We start from the raw sequence: 13,113 nt of genomic DNA on the forward strand, positions 1-13,113 counted from the left end.
CTCATCCCTCCCTCTCTCCCCTTCACCTCTCCCTCTCTCCCCCTCTCATCCCCTCCCCTCTCTCCCTCCCCTCTCTCCCTCTCTCCGCCCTCCCTCCCTCGCTCCCCCTCGCCCCTCTCTCCTCTCTCCCCCTCTCTCCCTCTCTTCCCCCTCCCCTCTCTCCCCCTCCCCCTCCTCTCTCCCCCTCCCCTCTCTCCCCTCCCCTCTCTCCCCCTCCCCTCTCTCCCCCTCCCTCCCCCTCCCCTCTCTCCCCCTCCCCTCTCTCCCCCTCCCCTCTCTCCCCCTCCCCTCTCTCCCCCTCCCCTCTCTCCCCTCCCCTCCCCTCTCTCCCCCCTCCCCCTCCCCTCTCTCCCCCCTCCCCCTCCCCTCTCTCCCCCCTCCCCCTCCCCCTCCCCTCTCTCCCCCCCCCCCCTCTCTCCCCCCTCCCCCTCCCCCTCCCCTCTCTCCCCCCTCCCCCTCCCCTCTCTCCCCCCTCCCCCTCCCGTCTCTCCCCCCCTCCCCCTCCCCTCTCTCCCCCCTCCCCTCCCCTCTCTCCCCTCCCCCTCCCCCTCCCCTCTCTCCCCCTCCCCTCTCTCCCCCTCCCCCTCCCCTCTCTCCCACTCCCCCCTCCCCTCTCTCCCTCCCCTCTCTCCCCCCCTCCTCCTCCCCTCTCTCCCCTCCCCCGCCCCTCTCTCCCCCTCTCTCTCCCCCTCCCCCCTCCCCTCTCCCCCTCCCCTCTCCCCCTCCCCCTCCCCTCTCTCCCCCCTCCCCTCCCCTCTCTCCCCCCTCCCCCCTCCCCCTCTCTCCCCCCTCCCCCTCCCCTCTCTCCCCCCTCCCCCTCCCTCTCTCCCCCCCTCCCCCTCCCCTCTCCCCCCTCCCCCTCCCCTCTCTCCCCCCTCCCCCTCCCCCTCCCCTCCCCCCCTCCCCCTCCCCTTCCCCCTCCCCCTCCCCTTCCCCCTCCCCCTCCCCCTCCCCCTCCCCTCTCTCCCCCTCCCCCTCCCCTCCTCTCCCCCTCCCCTCTCTCCCCCCTCCCCTCTCCCCTCTCCCCCTCCCCCCTGCCCCCTCCCCTCTCCCCCCTCCCCTCTCCCCTCTACTCCCCTCTACCCCCCTCACCTCGCCCCCTCTCCCCTCTTCCACTGCCATACGTCCAGGGTTCGATTCCCGGCTTGGGTCACTGTGTGTGGAATCTGCACTTTCTCCCCGTGTGTGCGGGGGTTTCCTCCGGGTGCTCCGGTTTCCTCCCACAGTCCAAAGCTGTGCAGGTTAGGTGGATCGGCCATGATAAATTGCCCTTATTCTCCAAAATTGCCCTTAGTGATGGGTGGGTTATTGGGTTATGGGGATAGGGTGGAGGCGTGGGCCTGGGTAGGGTGCTCTTTCCAAGAGCCGGTGCAGACTCGATGGGCCGAATGGCCTCCTTCTGTACTGTAAATTCTATGATTCATTCCACTCCAAGGTCAACTCCTCCAGTCCTCCTTTCCCACTCTTTTCATTCCCCTCTCTCTGTCCTTTCCCCCTTTCTCTTTCCCTTTCCTATTCTGCCCTTTCCCCCCTCCCTCCTGGTCTCTCTCACTGCCCCCTCCTCCATCTCCCCTTCTCTGTCTCCCAGATCCCTCTTTCTCAATTTAACCCCTCATGCCTCCCCTTCCCCTCTACATTTCATCTATTCCTCTCCACTGCTCCTCTTCCACCTTTTCTCTTCTTTCTGCACCCTCTCCTTCCTTGTCTCCTCTTCCCCCAGGACTCCTCCATTCCATCATGACCCTCTCCCTCGCCTCATTCCCCCATGACTCTCTCCCTCATTCCCCCATGACTCTCTCCCTCATTCCCCCATGACTCTCTCCCTCCCCTCCATTCCCCTATGACCCTCCCCCTCCCCTCATTCCTCCATGACCCTCCCCTCATTCTCCCATGACCTTCTCATTCCCCCATGACCCTCTCCCTCGTTCCCCCATGACCCTCTCCCTCATTCCCCCATGACCCTCTCCCTCATTCCCCCGTGACCCTCTCCCTCATTCCCCATGACCCTCTCCCTCATTCCCCCATGACACTCTCTCTCATTCCCCCATGACCCTCTCCCTCATTCCCCCATGACCCTCTCCCTCTCTCCCCCTTCTCTTACCGTACTTGCACTCCCCGTCGTGTACTTTGTGGATCTTGCTGTGTAGTTGGTGCACGGACAGCCAGCTGGCCAGGTGCAGGGCACAGATGGTGGGGTAGGTGGTGCCATCCGAGCCACACACTGGGTAGTCGTGTTTGCAGATACAGGAGCCGGTGCCCTCCTCCTGCTCCGGCTGGCGCTCCCCGTCCGCCGATGTGAGACACACATACCCCGGGGCACAGCGGCCGTGCTTCAGCCCCTGTCCCCCGCACAGCTCGCCCTGCACCCCCAGGCAGCGGCTGCAGCAGCCGCACTCGTCCTTGCCCCGCAGCTCGGGAACTTTGCACTGGACATCCGGGCAGGAGCTGGGCTGGCAGGGGCCGCAGTCAGCCCCCACCCGTGCCCTCGCCAACATGATACCCCCCAGCAGCAGCAGCGACAGCCCAATCTTCATGTTGCCAGCTCGCTGCCTCCTGTGTGACTGACCCCCACCCCCCCCCAGCTTCAATACACAGCTCTGCCCCCATCATTCATTATTCATGTACATCCACCAGCGCACATTGGACCAGGATCACAGATCCCAAATAAACCCTCCCAGCTCATTCCCAGCCTGTGATTCACCAATTCACAAACTAACCCCTCCCAGGGCCACCCCTACTCATCCCAAATCCACCTGCAGCAGCATTGTGCATGTGTTTGTGTGTTTCTGTATATGTATGTTTGTATTTCTGTATGTGTGTATGTTTCTGTATGTTTGTGTTTCTGTCTGTGTGTTTCTATATGTTTCTGTATATGTTTGTGTTTCTGCGTGTGTGTATGTTTCTGTATGTGTGTGTTTCTGTATGTTTCTATATATGTATGTGTATGTTTGTGCTTCTGTATGTGTGTGTGTTTCTGTATGTGTGTGTTTCTGTATGTTTCTATATATGTATGTGTATGTTTGTGCTTCTGTATGTGTGTGTGTTTCTGCATGTTTGTGTTTCTGTATGTTTCTATATATGTATGTGTATGTTTGTGCTTCTGTATGTGTGTATGTTTCTGTATGTGTGTGTTTCTGTATGTTTCTATATATGTATGTGTATGTTTGTGCTTCTGTATGTGTGTGTGTTTCTGCATGTTTGTGTTTCTGTATGTTTCTATATATGTATGTGTATGTTTGTGCTTCTGTATGTGTGTGTTTCTGTATGTTTGTGTTTCTGTATGTGTGTTTCTATATGTTTGTGTATATGTATGTGTATGTTTTGTTTCTGTATGTTTGTGTGTGTTTGTGTATGTGTGTGTACATGTATGTTAGTGTGTGTGTTTGTGTATGTGTGTATGTATGTCTTTGTGTATGTGTGTTTGTTTATGTGTGTGTACATGTCGGTGTATGTGTTTATGTGTGTATGTGTATGTTTATGTCAGTGTGTGTGTATGTGTGTGTTTATGTATGTGTGTGTATGTATGTTTGTGTATGTGTGCGTGTGTTGTGTGTGGGACACCGAGTACGCATACCCCCTCGGCAAACTCCACCTGAGAGTCTTCAATAAGCCCACTGAAATCAGAGCGCCTCCGTTCCCACCTTGTCGCTACTAACTTTCTCTTAGTGCTGCAGTCAGTTATTAATGGTCCATTTTTGCACAACATGAAAGGCAGAACTCGCGCGTTGTACTCAGCAGCCCAAGAGAGCCGAAATATAAACAGGGAAATGTTGCATCAGCAGGCACCCTAATTCAATCGAGTCGCTTTTGCAATGTGAAAAACGGACAGCCGAATCATGCACAGGAAACTCTCGCAAACAGTAATACATTACCAGACTATCCACTACTTTAATGGGTGATGCTAAGGGATGGATATTGATCGACCAGAACTCGCTTGCCCAATCCTCAAACAATGCCATGGATTAAAAACAGAAAATGCGAGAAACACTCAGCAGATCTGACAGCATGATCGGAAAGAATCCACAGAATTGCTAGAGTGCAGAAGGAGGCCATTCGGCCCATCGAGTTTGCACCGACACTAGGAAAGAGCACCCTACCTCAACCAACTCTCCAGCCCTATCCCCGTAACCCCACCTAACCTGCACATCTTTGGATACTAAGGGGCAGTTTTAGCATGGCCAATCCACCTAACCTGCACATCTTTGGATACTAAGGGGCAGTTTTAGCATGGCCAATCCACCTAACCTGCACATCTTTGGATACTAAGGGGCAGTTTTAGCATGGCCAATCCACCTAACCTGCACATCTTTGGACTGTGGGAGGAAACTGGAGCACCCGGAGGAAACCCACACAGACACGGGGAGAACCTGCAGACTCCACACTGACAGGCCGAATTGAACCCGAGTACCTGGTGTTGTGAGGCAGCAGTGCTAACCACTGTGCCACACTGCATGGTGGCATAGTGGTTAGCGCTGCTGCCTCATGGTGTTGAGGACCCCGGTTCGATCCCTGCCCTGGGTCACTGTGAGGGTCTCTCTTCCACAAACCTAAAGATGTGCAGGGTAGGTACATTGGCTATGTTGAATTGTCCCTTAATTGGTAAAAAATAATTGGGTGCTCTAAAATTTTAAAAAAGGGTTCAGATAAGAGAACCTTTGGGAATTCTGCACCAACAGGACAGTCTGGCCAAGTGAGAGTGGGTTCATAGAAGTGTGCCTTCTCAGTGGTAACTGTCCGAGGAATTTGGATGAATGCAACTGCTGGTGAATGTGACTCAAGGGCTGAAATGATTAAGTGGCATTATGGGGTTAGTTTTATTGTGCCTAACTCACTCAAGTAAAAACATGAAAAATGTGCAAATATGTCCTATTTCCCATTAACACGCGCAAACACGCACTCAAACCCCAAACATGCGGAAAAGAATATAACTTTGCAGAGTATTGGATGTTAGCTTTGGCAGGATAAAGTACAGATAAAAAAATGAAGTCAATGAAGATTCACTGATTTTGTACCTGGAGGTGTTGGTTCTTCAGCCGAGGCGGTTGCTTTTCATAGTCATCACCTTGTCCCTTTTCTCCTGGAAACACTGCTGCAGAAATCCAATGGCTTTTAGTGGAGAGTTTCAGTCTGCTGCAGGAATATAGACACACTGTTAACTCAACAAAGCAGGGTTCAAAGCTTAGCTGGAATAATGTAGAGCGAGAGAGATAGAGCGAAAGGCAGCCATTCTCTCCAGCATCTAGAGTAGCTCTGCCAAATCCCAAATTCAAATATCCATGTCCTCGCTCCATGTCAGCTCTGTATTCTTTTCAAAAATTATTTTAAATGTATTTATTTTTTATTTAAAATTTTTTCCTATTAAGAGGCTTTTAGCGTGGACAATCCATCTACCCTGCGCATCTTTGAGTTGCGGGGTTGAGATGAGCAAACTCTGCACGGACAGTGACCCGGAGCTGGGATTGAACCAGGGTCCTCGGCGTCGGGAGGCAACAGTGCCTCAGCTGTATATTCTAAAAGGAGGTTGATCAGCTTATGTCCGGCACAGCTCTCTTAACCCGAGCTTGGGCGGCCGTGGCACAGCGGTTAGCACTGGTACTATGGCGCTGAGGACCTGGGTTCGAATCCCGGCCCTGGGTTACTGTCCGTGTGGAGTTGGCACATTCTCCCTGTGTCTGCGTGGGTTTCACCCCCACAACCCAAGACATGCAGGTTAGGTGGATTGGCCACGCTAATTTGCCACTTAATTGGAAAAAAATAATTGGGTATTTAAAAAAAACTCTGATAGCTGAAGTGATTAATTTTTTATGTCCAACAATTAAATCCTGAATGGTTCATTCTTTTATTTGGATGATAAAGGAAGAAAGCTTTTTCACCTCTCGGGAGGTCAAGATCTGCCGGGGCCTGCAGAGGCCCTGGCCGAGAATATCCACTATCGCTGCTAGCGAGGATGGAGAATTTGGCGCTCAGTCAAATATCCCATTCAATGCCATGGGACCCGAAAATCTCGCTTGCTTGAATGGGCGGAGAATTCAGACTCCATTGCCTCCATGAAATGGAATGTGGCTACACAGATGGAAATTGGCAGCCATTTTAAGCCAGCGTCTTGGTGTTCCAGTGAAACGTCCTTTCTTAAAAAGTTTAATATGTGAAACCAGTTGATGACATGTAAACCCCATCTTTGTGACCAATGATTTTAGTTGGCTTGTTACGGTGAAGGTTTTAAAAAGTGAATTCTTGTTCATTGGGTTTCTTTCCATTGGCGTCAAGAGGATTTCTTTCTTTTTCAAAAGGTATTGGTCTCTATGGGGATTGTAACAGATGTCAGCCTAGATTATTTGTACAAGTCTCTGAATGAGTGCTAAATCCAGCGAGAGTGCTACCAACTGAGCCGTGACTGACACCTCAGTTTACATCAAGGGCCCTTTTGTCTCACAGATTTAAACCATTTCCCACTGTCGCCTTTCCCCTCCTGCCTGTTCTGATCATTTTACTTCATGTTCTGTAAAGGCCTAATTCCTCAGGAGGATTTATCTGGTCACCTGCTGTACATTCAACAGAAATGACCAAATGGCAGTCCATCTGGTTGAAACAATTCACATGTGTCTATAGACTTGGGGCCCCGTTAATCTTTTTTCAGAGAGCACATGTTTGATTTTCTGGCCTGTACTTATGAGAATGTTTGCCACCATTTTGGAATTCATTATGAACATCATGGGACTAAAATAAAAGGCCAACACTGATGTACTTCAAAGAGCAGAAGTGTCTGGAATTGAAGCACTCATCATCGGAGCCCAGCTCAGATGAAGTGGACATGTAGTACATATGACGAATGGTAAAATCTGTAACGCAACCAAGTGTGCACAACGTAAACTTCGACAACGCCTGTGGAGTAGGCAAAGATTTAGGTTCATGGACTCCTTGAAGATGGATCTCAGGAAATGTGGCATGTCCACCACAGATCGGGACAGAAATGTACTGGAAAGAACTACCTGGGGAGTGATTTCAGGTGGTGGCATTTTTTCCTTAGAGCAGCAAAGAATGCAGGCAGCCAAGGGCAAAAGGCAGCTTGAAGGACCAAGCACCCCCAATAATATCAGGCAATTTATCTTTGCCTGCACATCAGAAAGCGATGCAGGTGGGATGGGAGAAGAAGGGTACGGACCTCGGAAGTGTAGAAGATTTTAGTTTAGATGGGCAGCATGGAGGGTCGAAGGGCCTGTTCCTGTGCTGTACTTTTCTTTGCGCTTTGTTCTTTGTCTGCAATTGGGCTCCATAGCCATGTTAGAATGGACAACAAGTGACTCTACATGGGCAAGGAAAAGGCCACTTTTGATAACAAAGGGAATCCAATGAGCATTATCCCACAATGGTCAAGAATTCTCTTCTTTGAGGGCAGGACGGTGGCTCAGTGGTTAGCACTGTTGCCTCACGGTGTTGAGGACCCGGGTACGATCCCGGCCCTGGGTCGCCTCCCGTGTGGAGCATGCACATTCTCCCCATGTTTGCATGGGTCTCACCCCCTCAACCCAAAAAGATGTGCCGGGTAGGTGAATTGGCCATGCTAAATTGACCCTTAATTGGAAAAAAAGATTTGGGTTCTGAAAATTATTTAAAAAAAGAATTATCTTCTTAAGCAGCTAGTGGGGAACCTTCAGCTTCATTAAACATGCACCAAGTGGATGATGTATCACTGCCCAGAGATCATTCCAGGTATTATTTGCTGTGTGTTGGAAGTGTGTATTTCCTGGATATAGTCCCATACTTGTTTTTTCCCATGGAATTTTCAATTCTTCTTTGTTAGCCCTCTTTCCGAGACAACATTACAAGGATTTATTACGGATGTTCTTAATTGCCTTTTCATGATACTATTTGAATGTTCCTGTATTCTTCCCAGTGATTTCCATCGCCTTTTTCCTAGGGGCACAGTTCTATGGCTGAACAGTCAGATTAGGTTGAAAGCAAAGGGATAAAATAAAAGTAAATGGCTGGTTTCAAGCTAATCACACGGAGTCATGAGAAATATCATCATTTACAAACAGAATTAAAGCAGGTGAAGATAGCATGGGGACAATGTTAAGATAGCCAACATAAAACAAAATGGCAAAGGTTTTCTTTAATAGAGGCATGAATGAGGGCAGCATGGTGACACAGTGGGTAGCACTGTTGCCTCATCCCGCCAAGGATCCGGATTCCTGGGTCACTGCCCCTGTAGAGTTTGCACATTCTCCCCATGTCTACCTGGGTCTCACCCATAATCCAAAAGAAGATGTGCAACATAGGTGGTTGGGCCACCCTAAATTGCCCCTTGATTGGGAAAAAAAGAATTGGGTACTCTAAATTTAAAAAAAAGAGGCATGAATGTATAGACTCATTAATAAGTGGGTGAGGCTGCTCAAAAAAATAATATTACGGTAGTTAGAGAAACAGTTGGGCTGCTTAATAAAGCTTTGGCACCCCTAAGGTATCCATTATCTACCAAGGCATCTGACACTACAAGGTGTTAATGACCTCCTTTGACATGATATTGCCAGCAACAGGAGTCTTAAATGTGCTCTGAATCTGCATGTGGCTCACCCAGGGGTTTCATGATCTTTGGTTAAGAGAGTCACTTTGGTTTTTGATCAAACACTCTGGGCGGAATTCTCCGCACTCACGACGGGGCGGAGAATAGCGGGCGGCGTAAATTTTTACGGCCACGCTGGTCCGACGCCCTCCCGCTATTCTCCCCCCCACACCCGCCTCCCGACACGAATCGCTGCCCGCCGTTATTTTACGGCGAGCAGCGATTCACCCCTGGCCGATGGGCCGATTTCCAAGGCCTTTACGACCGTTTTTATGAACGTAAAACACACCTGGTCTGACCGTTCGTAAAAACGGCCGTAAAGTCCCGATCTGGGGAACCATGGCACCGACTGGCACGGCAGTACCACGGCCGTGCCAAGGGTGCCATGGGCCCGCGATCGGTGGGCACCGATCGCGGGCAGCGGGTACTTACCTCTTTCTCCCTCCACCACCCCGCTGTATCCATTCGCGGGGCGGCTGAGGGGCATACCGGCCCACGCATGCGCGGGTTTCACGCATATGCGTGATGACGTCATCCGCGCATACGCGGGTTGGAGTCGTCCAATCCGCGCATGCGCGGCTGACATCATCTGACGCGTCAGCCGTCGCTAACTCTGGCTAGCGGGCTTAACGAATTAGCCCGCTAGCCAGAGTTAGCGACGGCTGATGCGTCAGATGACTATGCCGGAGGTCACGGCCGCGCGATGCTAGCCCCATCCGGGGAGCAGAATCGGTTCCCGGTTGGGGGGGGGGCGGAGGCTGGCGTCAAACCCGCCCGTTTTTGACGCCAGCTTCGCGATTTTTCGCGGGTGCGGAGAATCATGCCCTCTGCCTTTGAGCTGGCCGGGCAGGGAGTTGGGTTTAACTGGGACACGGCCTTTTTCCAGCTCTTTCATCTTTCTTCAACAGCGCTGATTTTCTTCTCTTAACCAGAGGCAAATTGTCAATGCAACAGACTAAAAGCATCTGGAATTCACCATGAAGAAAATTTGGCTGCCACTCGGCAGAGTATCACTGATAGGCGAAAAACTATTTTCTATTTCAGTGGTGAATCCATCACTGTGGAAAATGTAGCCTTCATGTAGGCAAACATTCTGGTTATAAAATTATTAATAGTGACGTGCCACAGAGATTGTGAAGTGTGGGTACATGGGTGGTGGGTGAAATTGATCTTGAATTGTAACCAATCGGCAACCCATTTTTGCATTATGTCCAAATTTAATTTTCACTTTCAATGATTGCATTTGAATCAAAGAAGCTGCTCTTGTGCCGAATACAGTGGGCTAACTGCTTTAAAGATGCTTTTGAATCTGCTGCCAATTCGGCATGTGAAACAGTCCAAACACAGACAATGAACAGCTATTTTTGCTTCTCGATTGTGAAGGTTGTTGATATAGTTTATCTCTATTTCATACAGTGACCTTCAAAGCGGCGTCTGGGTTTAAAAGTGTTTTGTGCGCCAGCAGTTCAATTTTGTCTGGCCATGGGGTAAGGGGATGGACATGCCTCCAGCTGTGAATGGATATATAAATCCTGGAAATATCTAGAATCACCTTTGGAGGAACAAATTTGCCAGGCTGCCTCTGAGAAGTGTATAAATACGAATTGCGTCAAAATTGCTATAAGAAGCTCTGATTGAATTATGGAATTATTCAGCCCAGATGGACATGCATTTTTCTTGGTGAGGCTCTGAGGCTTCAGAGCTGCTAGCCCTCTGATTAAAAGAATCCCCATAGTGCAGGAGGAGGCCATTCAGCCCATCAAGTCTGCATTGACCTTCCAAAAGAGTTTAGGACCACGCCTCCGCCCTATCCCCGTAAACTAATCCAACCATTGGACACTAAATTGCAATTTAACAAGGCCAATCTTCCTAACCTGCACATCTTTGGATTGATTAGAGTACTTGTCCTCCAAACTACTTTTGCTCAGTATATTTGCCTGATCTATCTGAAGATTGAAGGACCCCACAATTAATGCACTGCTTCTGTTATATATCCAGATCTTATTTCTGAGGCAGCACGGGGGCACAGTGGGTTAGCACTGCAGTCTCACGGCGCCGAGGTCCCAGGTTCGATCCCGGTCCTGGGTCACTGTCTGTGTGGAGTTTGCACATTCTCCCTGTGTCTGCGTGGGTTTCGCCCCCACAACCCAAAGATGTGCAGATTAGGTGGATTGGCCATGCTAAATTGCCCCTTAATTAGAAAAAATGAATTGGGTACTCTAAATTTTGGGGAAAAAGGATCTTATTTCTGGATCAATACCCTGCCCACATTACACCTACTGTGAGGGGACAATGAACACATTTTTGGCCTTTATTGTTTCTGATCTCCGTCATACTGATTCTACTTGCTGCTCTTCTGAGCCAAGATTTGCCTTCACAAATAACCTTATAATGCCCTTTATTATCACTTACCCTCACACAGCTTATTCATTTAGCCTGTCGTTTTGCATCATCAAGTGCCCTGGAATATTTGGTTTCCAACCTTAATCATCACACAGCCACATCTCTGGAATGTCTACTTGATCAAATGTGCCATGTAAAACACTAGTTAGACCTCAGCTGGAATATTGTGTACAGGTCTGGGTGCCACACTATAGGAAGGATGAGAACGCATTGGAGAGAGTTCAGAAGAGGCTTGCAAGAATGGTGCCAAGGATGAGAAAGTGTAATTATTTATTTATTTTGTTTTTTTGAGTAAATTTAGAATACCAATTTTTTTTTCCAATTAAGGGGCAATTTAACGTGGCCAATCCACCTACCCTGCATATCCTTTTGTGTTGTGGGGGTGCGACCCTCGCAAACACGGGGAGAATGTGCAAACTCCACACGGACAGTGACCCGTGATTGAACCTGGATCTGCAGAGCTGTGAGGCAGCAGTACTAACCACTGTCCCATGTGCTGCCCTGGAAACTTTAAAATTCCTCTGTAGAGTTATAAATATCCTCTAATTTTTGGGGGAAATTCTTCCTCACTCCTCTTGAGCTTAAACTCCTATCTCCCTTGTTATTTGATTCACTGGAACACTGATCCTGACCTGGGTTAAGTGAAGCCCATCCCAAATGAAGAGCTCCCTTTCTCTCCTGTGTTTGGGGCTACTGTCCCGTTAATCAAAACCCCTGTTTCAACACATTGCTTTTTGAGCCAGGTATTCAACTCTTTGATCTGTCTGACCCAATGCCAATTTACCCATGGTAATAATCTAGATTTAATTAATTTGAAATTCTAGTTGATAATTTAAATCCTAGCTCCTCAAACTCCCTCAGCAGAACCTTCTTCCTCATTCAACCTATGCCACTGGTTGCTAATGGATCAAAACAGCTGGATCCTTGTGCTCCCACTCCCAAGTTATTCTTGATCCATGAGGATGTGCCTGTAACCCTGACACTGGGCAGGCAACATAAGCTTCAAAACACTCAGTTGGCCCTGCAAAGAACAGTATTTATCCCTCGGACTATACACCACATTATTGTAGATGTCGGTTTATAAGTTGGCCTTTGAAGTCCCAAAAACTCCCTCCAAATATGGGGAATGACATACATGCCAAGTAAATGCATAGTCATGATTTCTGGGGCCGAACAAATGGGGTCGACTTATACGTTGGTTCAACTTATACACTAAATCTAAGGTATCTTTTCATGCCCTCTTTGAATGGCTTCTTGTACCATGATGCTGTGGTCATCTTCCTCGTCCACCCTGAAGACCTTGTCTAACCACATATAGCAGTGGGAACCTTACATCTATTGGATAAAGACACAAGCTGGGGAGCCTCTAGCATTGTATCTAGTCCCCTTATCTGTTATCCCTATATAACATTAATTCATTAATAACTGTGTGCTTAATTGATTTAGCTTAAAGTTTTTATTAGCTTAAATTTTAAAAATGATTTTGCAAGATGTCGTGTCACTGGCTAGGCCACCATTTTTGTTGCCCATCCCTAGTTGCTCTTGAGAAGGTGGTGGTGAACTTCCTTCTTATACCACTGTAATCCATGTGGTGTAGATACACCCACAGTGCCATTAGGGAGGGCGTTCTAGGACTTTGACCCAGTGAAAGTGAAGGAATGGTGATATAAAAATTCCATCACACTCCTAACCTGCCTTGAAGATGGTGAACAGGCTTTGGGGGGTGTCAGGAGGCAAGTTACCCGCCTCAGAATGCCAGCACCTGAACTTCTATTGTAGCCGCAGTATTCATATGGCTGGTCCAGTTCAGCTTCTGGTCGAATGGCAAACATGTTGATAGTGGAGGAATCAGCGATGGTAATGCCATTGAATGTCAAGGCGAGATGGCTGAATTATTTCTTGTTGGAGATGGTCATAGCTTGGGACATTTGGGGTGGCATGGTGGCACAATGTTAACCTGCTGCCTCACATGGCCAAGGACCCGGGTTCAATTCCAACCTTGGGTGACTGCTGGGTTTGCACACTCCTTGTCTGCGTGGGCTTCCTCCGTGGGCTCTGGTTTCCTCCCACAGTCCAAAAATGTGCAGATTAGGTGGATTGGCCATGCTAAACTGTGTCCAAAAGTTAGGTGGGGCTCTGGGGTTAGG

General features: G+C 49.2%; 1 protein-coding gene across 1 annotated transcript in view; it reads right to left on the reverse strand.

Annotated features, from left to right (window-relative positions):
• Nucleotides 1-2,580, reverse strand: part of LOC119963456 (insulin-like growth factor-binding protein-like 1) — a 57,247-nt gene extending 54,667 nt beyond the window's left edge. Inside the window, exon 1 of the mRNA XM_038792612.1 lies at nucleotides 2,102-2,580. Within this exon, the coding sequence (XP_038648540.1) occupies nucleotides 2,102-2,534 (433 nt within the window). The 5' untranslated portion in view covers nucleotides 2,535-2,580. The remainder of the gene's footprint in view (nucleotides 1-2,101) is intronic.
• Between the last annotated feature and the right edge of the window lie 10,533 nt (nucleotides 2,581-13,113).

The sequence above is a fragment of the Scyliorhinus canicula genome, chromosome 3 (assembly GCF_902713615.1).
Source record: "Scyliorhinus canicula chromosome 3, sScyCan1.1, whole genome shotgun sequence".
Classification (NCBI taxonomy): domain Eukaryota; kingdom Metazoa; phylum Chordata; class Chondrichthyes; order Carcharhiniformes; family Scyliorhinidae; genus Scyliorhinus; species Scyliorhinus canicula.